General features: G+C 41.3%; 1 protein-coding gene across 1 annotated transcript in view; it reads left to right on the forward strand.

Annotated features, from left to right (window-relative positions):
• LOC126470557 (RNA-binding protein 12-like) overlaps positions 1 to 23,404 on the forward strand; it is a 107,563-nt gene that overhangs the window by 69,875 nt on the left and 14,284 nt on the right. The window contains exon 3 of the mRNA XM_050098495.1: positions 20,555 to 20,698. Coding sequence (XP_049954452.1) covers positions 20,566 to 20,698 — 133 coding nt within the window. The 5' untranslated portion in view covers positions 20,555 to 20,565. The remainder of the gene's footprint in view (positions 1 to 20,554; positions 20,699 to 23,404) is intronic.

The raw sequence follows: 23,404 nt of genomic DNA on the forward strand, positions 1-23,404 counted from the left end.
AAGTAGAGAGGATATAAAATGTAGGCTGGCAATGGCAAGGAAAGCGTTTCTGAAGAAGAGAAATTTGTTAACATCCAGTATTGATTTAAGTGTCAGGAAGTCATTTCTGAAAGTATTCGTATGGAGTGTAGCCATGTATGGAAGTGAAACATGGACGATAAATAGTTTGGACAAGAAGAGAATAGAAGCTTTCGAAATGTGGTGCTACAGAAGAATGCTGAAGATTAGATGGGTAGATCACATGACTAATGAGGAAGTATTGAATAGGATTGGGGAGAAGAGAAGTTTGTGGCACAACTTGACCAGAAGAAGGGATCGGTTGGTAGGACATGTTCTGAGGCATCAAGGGATCACCAATTTAGTATTGGAGGGCAGCGTGGAGGGTAAAAATCGTAGAGGGAGACCAAGAGATGAATACACTAAGCAGATTCAGAAGGATGTAGGTTGCAGTAGGTACTGGGAGATGAAAAAGCTTGCACAGGATAGAGTAGCATGGAGAGCTGCATCAAACCAGTCTCAGGACTGAAGACCACAACAACAACAACAATGCCTTTAGCAAGTGTTGATGTATCTCAGTGAGTGCAATTTTTTCAGCAGTGAGGAATTCAATCACACATCACCATTTTACACCTATGTCCATATCATTCCTCTGCTGGTACCAACTACAGCAGAACAATGGAACCACCTGCAAATGAAAGAGGGAAGTTCAAACATTTGCACTACACTGACGACATCTGATGTGGGCATCCAAAGCTACCACAAAGAAATAAGAGGCAAAGAATGTGAGTGTGAGTGTGAGTGTGAGTGTGTGTGTGTGTGTGTGTGTGTGTGTGTGGGCGTTCGCGCATGCACGATCATGCACACACACACGCACGCGTGCACTACTATCATACTGTTAAACATTCAGAAATTTTTCTTAAGCTATCAAGCTAATATGATTTCAGTTAGTGTTAGAAATTAATCTCATTATTTATTACATTTTTCATACCACTGGGTAAGAAGCCCATTTTTATCGCTGGATACCTCACTCATTTCTGTTCCACACTAAGACTGAGTTATAGCATAAGTCATTTCCCCTTGAATGTTACTGTTGTTTTCTAACTGTGATTGACTGTTTACAAAAAAAACTTCTTAAGGTAGGAAATGTAATATGAGGCTGTTGACAGTATGTACAACTGTTAAAATAGCTGTGTACTAGAGGTTCTAGTAAGGACACTACAGTTATTCTTGTTGTTCTTGTGGTCCTTAGTCCAAGGAGTGGTCTGATCAAGTCTTCACATCAGTCTATCCTGTGCAAGCTTCTTCATCTCTGAATAACTACTGCATCATACTTCCATTTGAATCTGTTTACTGCAGGTATGTCTTAGTTTTCCTCTATAATTATTGCACCACATCTTGCTCCATCACCAAACTGATGATTCTCTGATGCCGCAGGATGTGTTCTATCAACCAACCCCTTCTTTTATTCATGTTGTGCATAAAATTTCTTTTCTACTCCACTCAATTCAGTACCACTTCATTAGTTATTCAATCTAACCATCTAATCTTCAGCATCCTCTGTAGCACCACATTAAAAAATATTCTGTTATCTTATTTTCTGAACTGTCTACTGTCTATATTTTGCTTTGATACAAACCCACACTTGAGACAATTATCTTCAACAAGAGTTCTCAGCACATAAATTTATATTCAATACTGGCAAATTTGTCTTTACCAGAAACCTTTTTTATCGACAGTCTATTTTTATAGCTTTTCTGCTTTGGCCATCATCAGTAATTTTGCTGTCTGATTAGCAAACTTCATCTACTACATATAGTGTCTCTCTTCTTAGTATAATACCCTCAGCATCACCTGATATAGTTTCAATACATTCCATTACTCTTGTTTTACTTACGTTAATGTTCACCTTATAATCTCTTTTCAAGAAATTATCCATTCCATTCAACTGTATCTGATAGAATTGGAAATTCATTGGCAAAACTTGAAAGTCTGTACATTGTCTGACAAAAAAGTGAAGCACCCAGAAGAGGAGGAGGAAACGAAATGAAACTTTATGGGTGGAGAGGGTATGTGATGTTATTGTAATGATTACAAAATTGAGTCAAATTTACAAACAACTTGACAGTATGACCCCACTCATCAGTATGACATTGCATGCGTTCTGTTCTGGATGTATGCCCTGTTTGGGCAATTTCGTCCTGACATTTTAGGGAACAATTGGACATTTCACAAAATCTTAAAAGTCATTACATATTCATTTGATTTTCAGTTAAAGTAGAGGGCAAATCTGTCAGTAAAATAGCTGCTGCTCTCTTGTCTGAAGGTGGAAAATAGTCTACTAAAATGTGGTGCACTGTGATCCATACACTACAAGCACCACATATTGGAGGGTTATTCTGCTGGAGTAAGAAACCATGTGTCACAGTGCTATGTGATATGGGAAGATGAGTGAGAGAAGGGCCTCATCCCATCTGCGTGGCTGGGAGGAGGTACACCATGGCCAAACTGTTGCCTTTACTAGCTGTAGCTTATTGTCTGTCTCTTCCAGCCCCTCTTCTTCCCATCTATACATGGCTCTTTCTCTCAACAGTGAGGGATAGCATGTAGGGGGATGACAAGTTGAACTTCCTGGATATTGCGGCATGCTTCCTTGGTTGCTATATCCATTGTTTTGTTTCCCTAATACCCACGTGACCTGGTACCAAGCAAATAGACACCTCCTCCACAGCCTTTGCAAGTGGAGAAGGGTGCTCTGGATATTCTGGACTTATTTATTTGCTGGGTACAAGTGTTGTACTGAGTTAAGAGTACTCAAGGAGTTAGAACAGATGGGGAATTTAGCAGGCGCAACACATCTCATCTGCTCCATTCCCCACAGAATTGCATGTAATTCAGCATCAAACAGTGAATTATTGAAGCAATTGGATCTTCAGGACATGATCAGGGAAACAAAGAGCAACTAACAGAGTCCCCCTATTTAGACCCATCTGTGAATACAGCTATATAATTGTGGTGCTCATTTGAAATGCCATAAAATACTGTATTAAAAGCAGATGCAGGAGTGCACCTTCTCCCATACCACACTATATCTAAACTTAGTTTGGACCTCAGCAGCAATCAGAGTGGCAGTCAGATCCAAATCTGCATTTGGGGTTTGTGCTTGCCCCATACCAAGTGTCTCCAGCACCTGCTTCACATGGATGCCAAATGGCCTTGTTGCTCATGGATGATTGGAGAAAAGATGTTCCGAATGTGGATGAGAAACAGTATGGAATACTGATGAACTGGGGCAAGGATCTTGTGTGCTTGATGCACCGTCAGAAGTTGCCATTGGATGGTGAGTGATGGTTCCGTGGCCTCACTGTAGAAACTTGGTATGGGGCTGGTCCTGTAAGACTCATGGCCAGCTTGATCCCCTTACACACACACACACACACCACACACACACACACACACACACACACACACACACACACACACACACACACTAATCTGCAGAAAATGCAAATCCTGTCTTTGCAGCCCATTACCCCAACCTCTTCACTGTAAGTTGTAACTGATAAGTTGCTGTTGCAGTGTTTGAAGAGGAGCAGGAAACTGCAAAGTCACCCACAAATGAAGAACACTGCACAAAACTCCTTGCCATAGATGTTGTACTGTTTATGGCTGTGGCAAAGATGGTAATACATAAAACACTTCCTTGGGGGAATATCATTGTACTGCTCAAAACTGACAGCACATCACCAACTAGGTGCCTAAAAAGGCATTTTGATAAGAAGGATTACATGAAAAATGCAGTGGTGGACACAGAAGCCCCACTGGTGGAGCTGTCATAGAATTTTGTGCTTTCACATAGTGTCATAAATCATATTGATGTCAAAAATTATCCCTATACAGTACTTTAAATAGGAAAGCCTGCTGGATAGCTGCTCCCAACAGGTTCAGGTTGCCAACAGTGGATCAACATCTCTTGAATCCACACTTAGAGAAGGTATGCATCTGCTTGGTCTCTAATATCCAGGCCAGATGATATTTGACCATTCATTCCAATGTCTTTCCTACACAATTCATTAAGGTAATGCTCCAGTAACTATTGGAATACATTCGGTTGTTTCACTATTTGAGGATAGGTCTCAAAATTGCCTGCCTCCATAAGTTAAGAAAATGTTTTTTCTGCCATACTGAATTAAAACATTCCTTTGATTCTATTTGCAAGTTTTTCAGCATGCTGTATTGGATTTGGTCATGACTGTGTAGAGAAACATGAGCTGCAGGCAGTGCTGAATCCAGCTCCCAAATAGAGAAAGGGCAGTTGCTTGACAGAATATTTGGATCTGAAGTCCAATTCATCCCTTTCCATTGTCAGACAGTAGTGGTGGAACACAGGATCCTGGCTGGCAGTGGCACTAGTCATTGCAGACTGCTCTGCCATTGTCAAGGCAATGTCTCCAAGGATTGTTTGGAGATACCCCTGTTTTAGTGCTGCTGCTGTAGGTAATTGACTGTATTTACCTGATGGCTTCCCGTAGTTTCAGAGAACAAGTGGAGTATTTGACAAAGTCCAGGGACATATCCCATGACTTCTTCTTGGTCTCCTTGATTGGTCAAACTTCGGCTCCTGCTGCTCAAAAGGCTGTGAGGTTTTCTGTTGTTGAGCGGCACTTAAACCATCAAAGAGCCACATGCCTGATCCGGATTACTGACTAGCATGCATCAGTCCACCAAGGTACAAGATGCCTTCTAAGATGACCAAAAGACTTTGGGATGGATAAGTCAGTTGCATGGTGTGTTACTTGTGTGATACTGTCCACCCATTCCTGGATGCTGCCTCAGTGTTCGAACACAGGCCAGCTGTGTGAACAGTATCTAGTTAGCTCTGCTGGTCATCAGTTTTGGTCGCTTCCAACACTATGTGATCAAAAGTATCCATACACCCCCAAAAACATATGTTTTTCATATTAGGTGCATTTTGCTACCACCTGCTGGCAGGTACTCCATATCAGTGACCTCAGTAGTCATTAGACATCATGAGAGAGCAGAATGGGGCACTCCGCAGAACTCACGGACTTCGAACGTGGTCAGGTATTTGGGTGTCACTTGTGTCATACATCTGTAGGCGAGATTTCCACATTCCTAAACATCCGTAGGTCCATTGTTTTCAATGTGGTAGTGAAGTGGAAATGAGAAGGGACACATACAACACAAAAGCATACAGGCTGACCTTGTCTGTTGATTGACAGACACCACCGACAGTTGAAGAGGCGTAGTGTGTAATAGACAGACATCTATCCAGACCATCAAACAGGAATTCCAAACTGCATCAGAATCCACTGCAATTACTATGACAGTTAGGCGGGAGGTTTGAAAATTTGGATTTCATGGTTGAGTAGCTGCTAATAAGCCACACATCATGCCGGTAAATGCCTCACTTTGTGTAAGGAGCATAAACATTGGACAATCGAACAGTGGAAAAACTTTGTGTGGAGTGATGATACACAATGTGGCAATCTGGTGGCAAGGTGTGGGTATGGCAAATGCCTGGTGAATGTCATCTGCCAGCATGTGTAGTGCCGACACTAAAATTCAGAGGCGGTGGTGTTATGGTGTGGTTGTGTTTTTCATGAAGGAGGCTTGCACCCCTTGTTATTTTGCATGGCACTATCACAGCACAAGCCTACATTGAAGTTTTAAGCACCTTCTTGCTTCCCACTGTTGAAGAGGAATTCAGGGATGGTGATTGCATCTTTCAACATGATCGAGCACCTGTCCATAATGCATGGGCTGTGGCGGAGTGGTTACACGACAATAACATCCCTGTAATGGACTAGCCTGCACAGAGTCCTGACCTGAATCCTATAGAACATGTTTGGGATGTTTTGGAATGCTGATTTCATGCCAGGCCACACCGACCAACATCAATACCTCTCCTCAGTGCAGCACTCCGTGAAGAATGGGCTGCCATTTCCCAAAAATGCTTCCAGCACGTGATTGAATGTATGTCTGCGAGAGTGGAAGCTGTCATCAAAGCTAAGGGTGGGCCAACACCATATTGAATTCCAGTATTACTGGTAGAGGGCACCATGAACTTGTAAGTCATTTTCAACCAGGTGTCTGTATACTTTTGATCACATAGTGTATCAAGGAATACTACATCTGGGATATGAATCCAGAGAGGGAAGTGGTCACTGGAATGAAGATAATCAGTAACTTCCCACTGAGCTTTATGTGTGTGGGCTGGATCATCCTTGTGGTGGAAGATATAGCCATGTTGCAGAGGCACAGGGGCATAGGGGTAAGTTTAAAATGTGTTCCTTATGAATACAAGCTCAGGGGATATTCCAGCACTAGTAGTCTGAGTTTCGTAAGTTTTTCTACATGTGCCCTGAACCCATTGATGTTCCACTGTAGTATGGGAGTCATTTTTTATCAGTGAATCACTTGTGTTGGGATCCAATAACAGTTGGAGACTTAATCTGGGGGCTAGATGGTTGCAGGCAGACTTCATATTTCATTGTCTCCAAAGCTGGATCATTAGAACTGTCAGATGGAATGAGATCTACATGGTCTGAAAGTTTATGGCCTGTCTTCTTCTGTGATTAGCACTTCCCATTTGGTTTGTTTGCCAGAAGAGCATTCATAGAAATGTTTGTGGCACTAGTAGTGCCAGTGCTGGCCCATTTACTGGAGCCTGCCAGTTGAGGTACCAGAAGCTCTAAAATGTTGGCAACTGTGGCCATTTCTAATGCTCTGGGGGGAGCTGTGGTCTTCATAATAACAGCATCTTTACAACTGCACTGACAAATGCAGGTAATAGTGTTCACACTAACAACCTACAGTTGTGGGAGGCATCACCTTCCTGAGTGAGCTTTTTAAGAGTGGAAGGAAATGAAGTAGTGAAAATAAGAAGATAAACACTGCAGTCTCTACTTTAGACAGGGTGATTCCTAATACAATTTACACACTTCAGAGGAAGTGAACAAATCACTCCATTGTGGACCACTTTACCACATTTGCCACATTAAAAAAAAAATCTTTATTACCAATGGACCCAAGAACTCCCACTTTCAGAGACATAGTAAAGTTACACAAACCATAGGTTTGTTTAGGACTGATTATTGACACCATTAATTCCCTGTATTATTTGTTGGCCAAGGAACTGCAAAGTTTCTTCAGTAAACATTATAATTTTCATGCAGATTATACAATCAAGAAAAGTCAATTTAATTACACACCTTAATCAGGTAAACATAACCAACAATACAAATCTAGCAAGTCTGGATGTCATAGGTATGAATAAAATGTTCTTGGTTCTCAAGCCATGTCAGTTCAAATAAAATCCTCGAGGTTTTGATGACCATCTCCACCATCGTTGTCAGGAGTTCACTGACTGCCAGGGCTGCTATGGTTTCTCACTTATATAGGCATGATGACATCAGCAGCAGCCAGTCAGATAGACCCAATGTGGCACATGCACGTCAGTCGACCCGGGCAGCTAGCGGAGCTGTTGCCCGTGGCAGCACTGATGACATCAGGTGGCACCAGGGGCAGGCACCACATTTGAAAATTCTGCTCCCACATCCCGCATCTGTCTTTGGCTCCTCAAAGTGCTCCATGAAGAAATTTGCGACTGCTGGAGACAGAGGTGATCCCATGGCTGTGCTGTCCGTCATCTCATAATATTCATTGCAGTACAAAAAGTACGTTGTCGTTGGGATGTGACGGAACAACTTAATGATTCCAGATGGAAAATGTTGTGCCAAAAGATCCAGCGTATCTTATATTAGCACCCTCATAAAAAGTGACACAATGTCCAGACTAACCATTAGGTTGTTTGGGCCTGTCTTCATTCTCTGTAGTGCCTCAACAAATTTCTGTGAGTTGACAACGTGGTGTTCACAATGTCCCAATTTCGGTGCTAATAATCCTGCCAGATGCTTAGCAAGTCTGTAGGTGGTCGAACTGATAGCGCTAACAATGGGCCTCAGAGGAACACTTTCCTTGTGCATCTTTGGTAATCCATAAAGCCTCGGAGGTCTGGCAGTGCGAGGCGTTAATTTCTTCACCATTTCATCTGGTAAACCGGAATCCTATAATAACTTCGCTGTCTTTCTCACAATTGCCTGTGTGGGATCATGACTAAGCTTATGGTACATGGCGTCTTCTAATAAATGTAGCATCTTCAGGTGGTAGGCTGCAAACATCTACATCTACATCTATACTCCGCGAGCCACCTTACGGTGTGTGGCGGAGGGTACTTATTGTACCACTATCTGATCCCCCCTTCCCTGTTCCATTCACGAATTGTGCGTGGGAAGAACGACTGCTTGTAAGTCTCCGTATTTGCTCTAATTTCTCGGATCTTTTCGTTGTGATCATTACGCGAGATATATGTGGGCGGTAGTAATATGTTGCCCATCTCTTCCCGGAATGTGCTCTCTCGTAATTTCGATAATAAACCTCTCCGTATTGCGTAACGCCTTTCTTGAAGTGTCCGCCACTGGAGCTTGTTCAGCATCTCCGTAACGCTCTCGCACTGACTAAATGTCCCCATGACGAATCGCGCTGCTTTTCGCTGGATCATGTCTATCTCTTCTATTAATCCAACCTGGTAAGGGTCCCATACTGATGAGCAATACTCAAGAATCGGACGAACAAGCGTTTTGTAAGCTACTTCTTTCATCGATGAGTCACATTTTCTTAGAATTCTTCCTATGAATCTCAACCTGGCACCTGCTTTTCCCACTATTTGTTTTATGTGATCATTCCACTTCAGATCGCTCCGGATAGTAACTCCTAAGTATTTTACGGTCGTTACCGCTTCCAATGATTTACCACCTATGGCATAATCGTACTGGAATGGATTTCTGCCCCTATGTATGCGCATTATATTACATTTATCTACGTTTAGGGAAAGCTGCCAGCTGTCGCACCATGCATTAATCCTCTGCAGGTCCTCCTGGAGTACGTACGAGTCTTCTGATGTTGCTACTTTCTTGTAGACAACCGTGTCATCTGCAAATAGCCTCACGGAGCTACCGATGTTGTCAACTAAGTCATTTATGTATATTGTAAACAATAAAGGTCCTATCACGCTTCCCTGCGGTACTCCCGAAATTACCTCTACATCTGCAGATTTTGAACCGTTAAGAATGACATGTTGTGTTCTTTCTTCTAGGAAATCCTGAATCCAATCACAAACCTGGTCCGATATTCCGTAAGCTCGTATTTTTTTCACTAAACGTAGGTGCGGAACCGTATCAAATGCCTTCCTGAAGTCCAGGAATACGGCATCAATCTGCTCGCCAGTGTCTACGGCACTGTGAATTTCTTGGGCAAATAGGGCGAGCTGAGTTTCACATGATCTCTGTTTGCGGAATCCATGTTGGTTATGATGAAGGAGATTTGTATTATCTAAGAACGTCATAATACGAGAACACAAAACATGTTCCATTATTCTACAACAGATTGACGTAAGCGAAATAGGCCTATAATTATTCGCATCTGATTTATGACCCTTCTTGAAAATGGGAACGACCTGCGCTTTCTTCCAGTCGCTAGGTACTTTACATTCTTCCAGCGATCTACGATAAATTGCTGATAGAAAGGGGGCAAGTTCTTTAGCATAATCACTGTAGAATCTTAAGGGTATCTCGTCTGGTCCGGATGCTTTTCCGCTACTAAGTGATAGCAGTTGTTTTTCAATTCCGATATCGTTTATTTCAATATTTTCCATTTTGGCGTCCGTGCGATGGCTGAAGTCAGGGACCGTGTTACGATTTTCCGCAGTGAAACAGTTTCGGAACACTGAATTCAGTATTTCTGCCTTTCTTCGGTCGTCTTCTGTTTCGGTGCCATCGTGGTCAACGAGTGACTGAATAGGGGATTTAGATCCGCTTACCGATTTTACATATGACCAAAACTTTTTAGGGTTCTTGTTTAGATTGTTTGCCAATGTTTTATGTTCGAATTCGTTGAATGCTTCTCTCATTGCTCTCTTTACGCTCTTTTTCGCTTCGTTCAGCTTTTCCTTATCAGCTATGATTCGACTACTCTTAAACCTATGATGAAGCTTTCTTTGTTTCCGTAGTACCTTTCGTACATGATTGTTATACCACGGTGGATCTTTCCCCTCGCTTTGGACCTTAGTCGGTACGAACTTATCTAAGGCGTACTGGACGATGTTTCTGAATTTTTTCCATTTTTGTTCCACATCCTCTTCCTCAGAAATGAACGTTTGATGGTGGTCACTCAGATATTCTGCGATTTGTGCCCTATCACTCTTGTTAAGCAAATATATTTTCCTTCCTTTCTTGGCATTTCTTATTACACTTGTAGTCATTGATGCAACCACTGACTTATGATCACTGATACCCTCTTCTACATTCACGGAGTCGAAAAGTTCCGGTCTATTTGTTGCTATGAGGTCTAAAACGTTAGCTTCACGAGTTGGTTCTCTAACTATCTGCTCAAAGTAATTCTCGGACAAGGCAGTCAGGATAATGTCACAAGAGTCTCTGTCCCTGGCTCCAGTTCTGATTGTGTGACTATCCCATTCTATACCTGGTAGATTGAAGTCTCCCCCTATTACAATAGTATGATCACGAAACTTCTTCACGACGTTCTGCAGGTTCTCTCTGAGGCGCTCAACTACTACGGTTGCTGATGCAGGTGGTCTATAGAAGCATCCGACTATCATATCTGACCCACCTTTGATACTTAACTTAACCCAGATTATTTCACATTCGCATTCGCTAATAACTTCACTGGATATTATTGAATTCTTTACTGCTATAAATACTCCTCCACCATTGGCGTTTATCCTATCCTTGCGGTATATATTCCATTCTGTGTCTAGGATTTCGTTACTGTTCACTTCCGGTTTTAACCAACTTTCCGTTCCTAATACTATATGCGCACTATTTCCTTCAATAAGAGATACTAATTCAGGAACCTTGCCCTGGATACTCCTGCAGTTTACCAATATTACGTTAACTTTTCCTGTTTTTGGTCTCTGAGGACGGACGTTCTTTATCAACGATGATAATGTCCTCTCTGGTAAGCCATCAGGTATTTTATCGTTTCGCCCAAGGGGGGGTCCCTCTAACCTAAAAAAACCCCCGTGTGCACGCCACACGTACTCTGCTACCCTAGTAGCTGCTTCCGGTGTGTAGTGCACGCCTGACCTGTCTAGGGGGGCCCTACAGTTCTCCACCCAATAACGGAGGTCGATGAATTTGCAACCATTATAGTCGCAGAGTCATCTGAGCCTCTGGTTTAGACCCTCCACACGGCTCCAAACCAGAGGACCGCGATTGACTCTGGGCACTATGCTGCAGATATTAAGCTCAGCTTGCACTCCGCGTGCGATGCTGGTTGTCTTCACCAAATCAGCCAGCCGCCGGAAGGAACCAAGGATGGCCTCAGAACCCAAGCGGCAGGCGTCATTCGTTCCGACATGTGCTACTATCTGCAGCCGGTCACACCCAGTGCGTTCAATAGCTGCCGGAAGGGCCTCCCCCACATTACGGACGAGACCCCCCGGCAAGCACACCGAGTGCACACTGGCATTCTTCCCCGACCTACCCGCTATTTTCCTGAGGGGCTCCATAACCCGCCTAACGTTGGAGCTCCCTATAACTAATAGGCCCGCCCTCTGTGACTGTCGGGACCTTGCCGGAGAATCGGCCACTGGCCCAACAGGCGAGGCATCCTGTGGTGGCTCGGAAACGATGTCATCACCACTAGGAAGCACCCCGTACCTGTTGGAAAGGGGTAAGGCAGCTGCCACGCGGCCAGATCCCACCTTCGCCTTTCGGCCAGGCACGCGCGAGCCCACCACTGTCCGCCATTCACCCTGGAGTGATGGCTGACCGGTAAGATGCTCACTGCCGGAAGACGCAGCGACATCAGGGGTTCCATGTGATTCCAAGGCCACCGAAGTAGGCATAGGTCTCACCACAGTTGCCCCAACGCCACTACGAGCCGACGCCTGCGCCTCGAGCTCGATGAGCCTAACAGACAAAGCCTCCACCTGCCCCCGAAGAGTGGCCAATTCTCCTTGCGTCCGCTCACAACAACCACAGTCCCTACACATGACTATGTTTACCCTACTCTATACGGTGACAAATTCCCAAGATAATCTTCTGATGAGCTACTCTGATAATCAAGAAACACTCACTGAAATATGAGACGCGAAAACTACGCTAGGTTTTCCCAGAAAAACTATTTAAAAGCTAAGCGCAGCAAATAAGTACAAAAACGCTTTATACAAACAGTACTCGCTGCTGCTGGTGCTCTCGCTCTGGCTGTCACAAGACAACTGCTGATTCAAGTGACTAGTGGCTAACGGCCGCGAAACAAACAAAAGACGGTTTTAGGGCGCTTTCTGTTCTAAACGATCAAGAAAACACTAAGAATCTAACACGAAAACTACGTAAAGTTTTATCAAGAACTGTTAGTTACTATGCAGAGCAGATAAACACAAATAGAATCCCTTCCTTATTGGAAGGTCGTAAACAAAATGCAAAATAAACGCTTTATACAAACAGTACTCGCTGCTGCTGGTGCTCTCGCTCTGGCTGTCACAAGAACAACGATGGCATTCCCTTTGTCAGCTGGCAAGACAACCAAGACTTCATTCTCACATAATAACCATAAGCAACATCATTCCTACTGTCTAATATTAGATTTTGGTGGCTTAGCTTTTGCTAGGATGTGGCTGGTAGTTAGCCTGACTTCCTCAGGTGCATTGTGCTCTATTTCACTAATTATATCCAATATGGGCAGACGTCATGGAGCTGGAGAAAAGTTGAGGCCTTTACTCAGTGCTGATATAGAGCCATCATCCAGTTTTTTGTTGGAAAGATTTCACAACTTGCTACATTGCTTTGACATTGCCTTGGATAAACTTGCATGTTGTTTCACTGCCATGGCTACATCCACCAACTCCCAATCTAATGGTGGCAATGTTGATGACAAAGACAGATGACACTCAAGTAGGTTCCTGGCATTATGAACAAGCTCGTACCTTGTCTGTTGTATCCGCTGTCTCACTATGGCAAGTCTGGTCCTCTTCAAAAATCTGCCCACTGCAGCAGTTTGAATGTGGTGCTGACTACTGCAAAGTGAGACATTACCTCCTTGTCCCGGCGGTATTGTAAAAATGCCAAAGAACTCAGTAGATATGATCTCTTTTTCCGCAGTTTTTCTAACAGTCTCACACTACACATTATGTCCTCACCCAAGCCTATATAAGCAAGAAACCGTAGCAGCCCCAGCAGTCAGTGAACTCCTGATGACGATGGTGGAGATGGTCACCAAAAGCTTGAGGATTTTATTCGAACTGACATGGCTTGAGAACCAAGAACGTTTTATTCAAGTATGCCATCGCGAAAGACTCCGAGGAGTCATAAGTATGTACACAAGTATCTCCATTAAAGAATCCAACTTACAGCAGCACTTCACTTAGATTCACAAACAATTAATGAATTCCTCATCTTGATCAGTCATTCTGGATCATAATTACTTTGTCTGTAAAAACATCATATACAGACAAACTGATGGGTTAGCCATGGGATCTCCCAACACCAGTATAATAGCTAATATTTACGTTGATCACACTGAACATCTTTTCCTCTCAACCTATCCCCAACACCTTCAAAGAATAGTCTGTTACAGAAAAAACATCAATGACATTTTACTTCTTTATAATGGGATCAATGGTCAGTTGCAACTTTTTCAATGTGTTTTTCAGTGAAATACACCCAAAAATCCAGTGTATATTAGAACATCACTCTGGCTTCACTCTCCCATTCCTGGACCTGGAAATAACTTTAGAAACTAGTAAAGTTTCTTTTAATGTATTCAGGAAATAAACAATGATTAGTTCTACTATTCATTGCTCTTCAAATCAACCAAAGCAGCATAAAATGGCTGCCCTCCATGCAGTGCTTCATCAAGCTATTTGAATCCCATTCTCACAACAAAATTATCAGCGTGAAGTGAATATAATTAAATTCATAGCTCATGTTAGTGGTTATCAGCCAAATGTTGTTGGTGTACTCAATCAGCAGATGTGATTGAAAGCCTCACCTAACAACAATTAATAGATTAGCCTCTCACTCATGAAGAAAGATAGCTTTGAAAAAAGGTATTGTAGGTTCCTGTATGCAGATATTATATCAGATAAGATTGGTAAATGGCTTATGAAAGCAGGGATTCTACCTGCCTTCTGTGTCTCCACTAAAGTTGGATACCAATTGAAACATCATGAAACTAGAGAAAACAACTGCTACACCGGATTGACTGTAGTGATTGCCCATCAGTCTCTATAGGCTAAAACAGCTGATCCTTTAATATACGTTTCAGAGAACACCAAGACCTGATCACTTGAAAAATAATAGTCATTCTATCTCAGATATACACAGATTGCAGTATTTTACATCTTCAGCCTGGAGGTCACATTTTAAATATTCTAGAGAAAATTTAAATTCTCCACAGCATTCACCATGATTGTTTGTTCACTTTGAATGAACAAATCTTTCTTAAACACACAGCCCTATTGAGAATGAGATTTTCACTCTGCAGTGGAGTGTGCGCTGATATGAAACTTCCTGGCAGATTAAAACTGTGTGCCGGACCGAGACTCAAACTCGGGACCTTTGCCTTTCGCGGGCAAGAGCAAAGGTCCCGAGTCGAGTCTCAGTCCAGCACACAGTTTTAATCTGCCCGGAAGTTTCACACAGCCCTATTGATTAATGTTTCTTTCTGAAGCAGCATCCAACTTCACCCTTCCTCTTTCTAGTTCCTGATAATTATGTGCTGCATATGTACTTTTAATGGAATGCTTTCTGGCCCAAGTTGTCAGAGATGGCAGTCGTGCGTGTGTGTGTGTGTGTGTGTGTGTGTGTGTGTGTGTGCGCGCGCGCACGTGCAGTCTGTTCTTTCCTTATGTTGTTGATATTCCAACATTGAGTTTCCAGTGTTTAATTCCTGATTATGGCACATTACTTCAATGTATAGCCACTCAATGGCATGCATTTATCACTTATGGCGAAAACTTTATGCGTCAGTTAGTTTTTATTCTGCACATTTTAATGGTTTTATGAACTTCTGATTATGGCATACTACTGGAGCCCTACCAAATAGCATGTGCCTCTCACTTGCGGCAAGAACTTTTTTTTTTTTTTTTTTCATTTAGCTTTTATTCTGGGCAGGTCTCTCTAAGCTACTAGCTTTTTATTTAGTGGTTTTTATCACCTACCGGTATTTCTTTTGTTTCCTCATTTTAATGTGTTCATTAATCCTGTATCTTAACAGATAGACATACTATTGTCTCACCAAAGTTTACAAACTCAGCTTCCTCCTTCGTGTGCGCCATGCTGTGGTCTGCACTTGCTTGTGGTGGTCACCTCCACCCTATCCAATCTCGTGACACTCCGGGTCGAAGTATACAACATAAGTGTCCTGGTTCTTATCTGATACCATGCCTCTTCACCTAGCTGGTTTCTCTGTTTTATTATTAGTTGTCGCCATGGCATTGCAACATATTCCTTTCTCACTTTTCACTGTATTTACCCTAACTGCTGTTGGGCATACAAGTGTATGCAAAGATCATTTTAGCACACTTCTCATGTTTGTTCTCAGTAATTGCAGCTGATGATGGGCATTTATTAGCATGAAACCAGTCGTGAATTTAAAAGTAAAAGCCTTACAACTGAAGCAGTGATTTCCATGTCTATGCACAAGTGGCTTCTGTCTTACGTGCTAGAGTAGTGTACCAAAACACTTGCATTTATAACAGTGCATTGGGTAGGGGATATAAAGCCTCATGTTTCAGCAAATGAAACCTACCTTGATACGCTCTGCAAGTGTTGTATTACTTAATGTATGAATAAAGGTATGTGATTTTACTAGTTGCCCTCTACCCATTTCATATTTTGCATGTTATTGACACCATATTGAGCCCAGTGATATTTCAGTGTCTCTTTGGAAATATCTATAATATCCCTGCACAACACAACACCTTTGTTGCAGTTCAAAGTGTTGTATAGCTTTGTTTTCATGGTATATTCCCTGATGTATTTAACTGCCTGTAGATACTATCAGTGACAGATATGGGGATAAGGCTGGCCATGGAAGTACCTCGACATCATTCAGACAGTTCATAGAAACACATGCAATATGTGGACAAGCACTGTCCTGTTGAAAATTGGCTAATGCCAAATTAGAGGTAATATATAAGGAAACAGGATGTCTATGATGTAGTGTTGTGTCTCAGAGGTCCATCCATCACTACCAGCCATGAGCTGGACTCATACCTGAATGCTCCCACACAATGACCCCATAAGTAACACTGCTATGCCTGTCCAAAACACCAGAATAATGGAACCTCTCCCCAAAGTGCCACCATACTTACCGAAGATGGTCATCCAGCATAGTGTGAAACCGCAATTCATTGCTGAACACAAGACAGCATCATTCATCAGCTGTCCACATTTCCTGGTCACGGCACCAATTGAAACGCAGCTGTTTGTGTTGTGGTGTCATTGGCAGCTTACACATGGAATGATAGTTCCCTAGTCCATCTGCTGTTAGTCTCTGACCAATGATGTGGGATGATACAGAATGCTGCAGGGAATCCATTACTTGCTATGTGGCAGGCATAGGTGTGAGGCAGTTATGATGTGCTCGGTGTACAATATGGCAATCCTCCCTTGTGGCGATCAGATGTGGTCAACTGGAATCTAAATGACAAATATACTTGCCCTCACTTCTCACATGCAGTCCAACATAGGACCACAGTCACATCTTAATGCCCCACGTATCTGAATATTGCTTAATTTGACCAGCTGGTCAAATTGAGACACGTAATGAGGCAACTTTCAATCTCTGTCTGGTGCTGATAATGCTGTCCTACATGAGTATGCAGTATCTCTGTGTCGTTCACAGTGATCACTCAATATCTGATGCTGTTCATGCCTCTTACATACCCTACCATGCCTAGTAACAGCACTAAACACAGACAATACTAAGGCACTCTAGAAGTTGTTCTAACTGTCACAGAGAATTGCAGCTGTGATCATGGTTCTGAAGTATGTGAGCCAGTACAAAATGTGGCAAATAATTTTCCTCTAGAAAGAAGAGTGTTGGAATATGGTAATTAGCAGTCACAACGTCCATTATGGCAGAAGAGTTACAGGTAGAATAACAACTCACATATCCATCAGTGGTGTATGTGCACAAAGTTACATTGACATCCAACCATGTCTCATGGGTGTTTCACTTTTTTTGTCAGGTAATGTGTATATCCAGAACAAGAGTGCACCCTGTATTAATCACTGTGGCACATCAATAATGATTATTCTATATTCTGAAGATGCTATTTTGTTGTGTTTGCTCCCTCCATTTCAAAACATGACACTGCATTCTTTTAGTTAGATAGGATGGAAACAAGTTACAAGCAAGATTTATGATGATTGATTGGTAGTGTTAATGTTCATATCACATGGCGTACCATTCCAGAATTACAACAACATTGTAGCAGTGTAGATTATTAAAGAAAACAGACAAAATGCTTGAGGTATACATACAAGGTGTGATAAAAATGTAATGGGATTTTTTTTCTTGAAGAATCTTTGTTTGTTCATCAATATCAACTTTGTCCCCTTCAAAGTAATCCCCCTGAGATATAATACACTTGTACCAGAGCTTTTTCCAAACTTGTAAACACTTCTGGAACTCACTTTTCATTATGGTTTCTAGCTCCTTTAGCAATTCTATTTTTATGTCATCAAAGGTGGCAAAATGACGTCCTTTAATGTGTCTCTTCATTCTCAGGAATAGTCATAGGCAGCCATGTCCTGTGAATATGGTTGCTGAGGCAACATACAGGTTTTGGTTTTTGCCAAAAAATCATGAGCAAGCATTGTGGTGTAAGCAGGAGCATTATCGTGATGCAATTTCTTCAAGTGCTTTTGCCACAATTCTGGTCTTTTTATTTGAACTGCTTCACACAGATGGCACATAACATCCATATAGTATTTCTTACTGAATGTACAACCATAAGGCAGGAATTCATGATGCACCATCCCATTGTAACCAAAGAAAACTGTGAGATAAACCATCACAATTGATTGAACTTGAATTTCTTTCAGTCTTAGTTCTTCAGGCAGTTTCCGTTGGGACAACTGGGCCTTGGTTTCAACATTGTATCCATATACCCATGTTTTGTCACCTGTCATAACCTTCTTTAAAAGTTCTGAATAATTGTTGACTTCATTCAGCAATTCCTGACTGATGTCTTCGCAATGTCATTTCTGGTCAGAATTAAACAATTTCAGAACATACTTTGCTGCTACATGTTTTATGCTCAAAACATCTGAAAAAATTGCTTGGCATAAGCCAAAAGATATACCAACATAATTAGCAACCTCTTTGATGGTGATTCAGTGATTTTTTAGAAAAATTCTCTATACTTCTTCCACATTGTTGTCAGTAATTGATGAGCTAGGGCATCCAGGGTGGTCGTGGTCTTCAGCATCTTCTCGACTCTCTTTGAAACATTTATACCACTCATAAACTCTTGTCTTACTCATAGTAGGTTCACCAAAAGCCACAGTCAACATTTTGAATGTGGTGCTGCACTTTATTCCATTTTTAAAACAAAATTTAATGCGGATTCTTTGATCAATCTTTTTCAAAAGTACAAATTCACCGAGCACTAAAAAAAATTTATATCTTTTTGACTGTGAACAATAAACTAAATATTCAAAACAGCTGAAAAAGCAAACATACTTCAGGAATATGTGTACCAACAAGATAAAAAAGTTTGAAAAGAAGATGTATAAAGCCTGCAAAATTAAAAAAAAAAACTTTTATTAGTTTACAGAATGCAGACAGAAGCACTAATATTATAAGGGCTTGTAATCTGAGCTGTGATGTTGAATTACGTTGTGAAATGTAACGTAGTCAATCATCCAATGTTTTCCAGAATGACAGCTCAGCTGACCATAAGCAGTACAGGATAACACAGAAGTTGCTCAAAAATGAACATACATTTCTTTATCAAATACTAGCTGAATACACTGTGTTGCTCAGGTATCTGTTTGCTCCAGTGTTCTCTTCTCCTCTCTCTGCCCACTTCCTCCTCCCCACCCTCTCTGTCCATTTCCTCCTTCCCCTATGATTGTCTGTCTCCTCCTCCCACTCTCTCTGTCTGTCGCCTCCTCCTCCCCCTTCTCCTCCTCTCTGTCCATCTCCTCCCCCACCCTCTCTCTGCCCATCTCCTCCTCCTCCCCCCCTCTGTCTATCTGATCCTCCCCCCTCTGTGCCCACCTCCTACTCACCCTCTCTCTGTCCATATCCTCCTTCTCCCCCTCTCTCTATCCATCTCCAACTCCCCCATCTCTCTGCCCAACTCCTCCTCTCCTCCCCCTCTGTCCATCTCCTGCTCTCACTCTCTGTTCATCTCCTCCTCACCCCTTTCTCTCCTGATCTCTACCTCCCCCCCCCCCCTCCCCCCATATCTCCCTCTGTCTCCTGCTCTCCCCTCACCCTGTCCATCTCATCCTCTGCTCTCTCTGTCCCCATCTCTGTCCATATCCTCTTTCCCCCCTCTCTGTCCATCTGCTCCTCTGCTCTCTGTCCATACATCTCCTCCTCTTTCCTTTATTTCTCCCTTTCACCCCTCTCTATCCATCACCTCATTTCCCCTTTCTGTTCCATTTCCCCCTCCCCATATCTCTGTCCATCTGCTCTTCCTCGTGCTCTTTCCATCTCCTCCTCCCACTTCTCTCTCCATGTTATCACCCCCATGCCGATAGGTGGTTGCTGGCTCTTACCTCCACAGTATTTCTTTTAGGTAGTAAGTATACTAAGTTTGGATCAAATCAATTCAGGAGTTTAGGAGGGGCTTTTACCCATGACTTTGCCCATGTTCACACATGTCACATATGTTTAAAATATATTTAACATGTTGCACACATATTTGTACACATATTTCACTTGTATCTCTAGCGAATTTTGCCTTGCAGTTTCGTTTTCATGCAGCTCAATGTTTATGACCCCATACCTCTTGAACTATGTGTCATACAGTGCATGCAGTGGTATATGAGAATACTGTCTGCAAAATACATTGCAAATAGAGTTAGTAGTAAAGAAGTAATAAATTAAAAGGTCATGCCTGATGCTTCAGTTTTACTGTCTGAACAGTGAAAATGTAGGAAGCAATAAACATTTTCCTTCAACCTTTTTTTGGGGGAGGGGGGGGGGGGGGGGGGGGGGAGTGTCAGCGAAAAATAATCTCATAAAAGTTTGAAATTATGTGTAAAGTTGGCTGCAAGTCACTAAATGCTCTCATTTTCAAATATTGGATGAATATACTCTGGCTATTTGTGCATCATGGGCTTCACTACTTTTTCACTTCAACCCCAATCCCTTTGAGAGGTAGATGGTTTTTACACCCACAGTGGTTCTTTCCAGACAGTAACTGATATGTATACCAAGTTTAGCTGAAACTGATCCCATCATTTTCCCTTACTAAATTCTGTTTCAGGACCTATTACAATGGTGAGGCAGGGAAGAACAAGTACGAGACCAAGGCCTCTTGACTTTGGTGACCCAAGAACTCCAATGGCTTGGCAGCATAGGAATCTCAACTACCAACACCAGAATGTATATTCATATAACTCAGGGGCAGGTTTGTACCACTTGTCCTCCAGATAAACAGTTTTCCAATTTTGTATTACATGTGTTATGTGTAGGTTAATGAAAATTATGGAGAAGGAACTTTATGATGGAGACTGGGAGAATGGAATAGACAGGCATATTACTTTGTATGTATTCTGAACCTTTTCATTTTGAAAAAAAGAAAAAAAGAAATCTCGCATCATTCACACCAGAAAGGAGTCTGTAAATCACAGAGTAGGTGCACCATGTCACACTCTTTCATTATGTTTCATGAATTAAAACCACATGCACAAGTCACCTGCTTTCTATAATTTTGCATGTCTCAGAGCTGAAGTGGGTATAACTATCAGTATATTAAGTAATGATAGTACAACTTTCCCCAGTTTCTCATGCTTGAGGTATGTATTATGAAGGATTTTAAGGAAAGATATGATGAAGTGTTCCTGGTAGGTTGGTAGATGTCTTCCAAAATGTAAAGTGATACCCTACCAAAAAAAAAGAGTGACATGTGTTGTATAGAGGTGAAGTGGATGTAAAAAAAATTTAAAAAACTGATGCTTTATCAGAAAAGGTAATACAAAGATGAACTTTTTTTAAATGAGAAGAGTGCAGTTCACGTTAAAACTCAGATTCAAAAGTAACAACAAAATTAAAAAAGAAACTTCCTGCAAATTAAAACTAAGTGCCAGACCAAGAGACACACTCGGGACCTTCACTTCTCATAGACAAGTGTTCATTCAGTTAAAGTCTCAGTCTGGCACAAAGTTTTAATCAGCTGGGAAGTTTCATATCAGGACACACTCCACTACAGAGGGAAAAGTTTGTTCTGGAAATATCCCACAGGCTGTGGCTAAACCATGTCTCCACGACATCCTTTCTTCCAGGAGTACTCATCCTGCAAGTTTTGCAAGAGAACTTCTGTGAAGTTTGGAAGGCTGGAGATCAGGTATTGGTGGAAATATAGCTGTGAAAGGCCAAGGTCATAAGTTTCATATCAGTGCTCAGTGTACTGCAGAGTGAAAAAGTCATTCTAGAAAATTTAAAATGCACATGGACCGAGAGCATACAGAACAAACTCTAAAAAACGTAAATATTTGCCAGAAATGAAGAATCTCACCCAATATAAGATAGGGTCTGAAGGCTCTAATCTGATTATGCTAAATAAATAAACAGAGAAATATAAGAAGACTTTAAAAATAATCTGTAATAAAATTCTAAATGGCAAAATACTACTATGTTTAGCAAAACTATTAAAACTGGGTTACATATAAAAATAATATTGGTATCATTGGAAGTGAAATGAGCTAATCAAAAAGAAAGAAAGCTACCAGCAACATGGAAAAGGTGTAAATCATACACAGTGTAAATTTTGGATCACTGAAATGTTGTACATGTTTCAAGTATGGTGGGTAAGCTGTTGTATTGCAGCATTTAGATGCTTTTCACTTCTAAAATTTTTTTTGAGTATTTTGTCATGTACAAATTATGGAAACTAAAGATTTAACAAGTTAACTAATTCCATCATTCAGTATTCCAACCAAGGCTTATAATAATAATACTGTATTATTATTATTATTTCTTTACTTTCTCAGATGTTAAGTCTGGTTAAAAATGGAAAGTGACGCGGACCTTGATCAAGCGTCACTTCCTTTTAACTGTATGGTATGTGTTATATTGCATTTAGGAACTTTTGGGTAATTGAACATGTATCAATAATTACAGATTTCTGTAGTTGTATATATAAGTTTGGATGTAGCTGCATTGCATTGATGTACTGGTGGATATTGTGTGGTATGACTCCTGTAGTTGATAGTATAATTGGTATAATGTCAACTTTATCCTGATGCCACATGTTCTTGACTTCCTCAGCCAGTTGGATGTATTTTTCAATTTTTTCTCCTGTTTTCTTTTGTATATTTGTTGTATTGGGTATGGATATTTTGATTAGTTGTGTTAATTTCTTCTTTTTATTGGTGAGTATGATGTCAGGTTTGTTATGTGGTGTTGTTTTATCTGTTATAATGGTTCTGTTCCAGTATAATTTGAATTCATCGTTCTCCAGTACTCTTTGTGGTGTATACTTGTATGTGGGAACATGTTGTTTTATAAGTTTATGTTGTAAGGCAAGCTGTTGATGTATTATTTTTGCTACATTGTCATGTCTTCTGGGGTATTCTGTATTTGCTAGTATTGTACATCCGCTTGTGATGTGATCTACTGTTTCTATTTGTTGTTTGCAAAGTCTGCATTTATCTGTTGTGGTATTGGGATCTTTAATAATATGCTTGCTGCAATATCTGGTGTTTATTGTTTGATCCTGTATTGCAATCATGAATCCTTCCATCTCACTGTATATATTGCCTTTTCTTAGCCATGTGTTGGATGCGTCTAAATCGATGTGTGGCTGTGTTAGATGATACGGGTGCTTGCCATGTAGTGTTTTCTTTTTCCAATTTACTTTCTTCGTATCTGTTGATGTTATGTGATCTAAAGGGTTGTAGAAGTGGTTATGAAATTGCAGTGGTGTAGCTGATGTATTTATATGAGTGATTGCTTTGTGTATTTTGCTAGTTTCTGCTCGTTCTATAAAGAATTTTCTTAAATTGTCTACCTGTCCATAATGTAGGTTTTTTATGTCAATAACTCCCCTTCCTCCTTCCTTTCTGCTTAATGTGAATCTTTCAGTTGCTGAATGTATGTGATGTATTCTATATTT

The sequence above is a fragment of the Schistocerca serialis genome, chromosome 3, assembly GCF_023864345.2.
Source record: "Schistocerca serialis cubense isolate TAMUIC-IGC-003099 chromosome 3, iqSchSeri2.2, whole genome shotgun sequence".
In the NCBI taxonomy this organism is placed as follows: Eukaryota; Metazoa; Arthropoda; class Insecta; order Orthoptera; family Acrididae; genus Schistocerca; species Schistocerca serialis.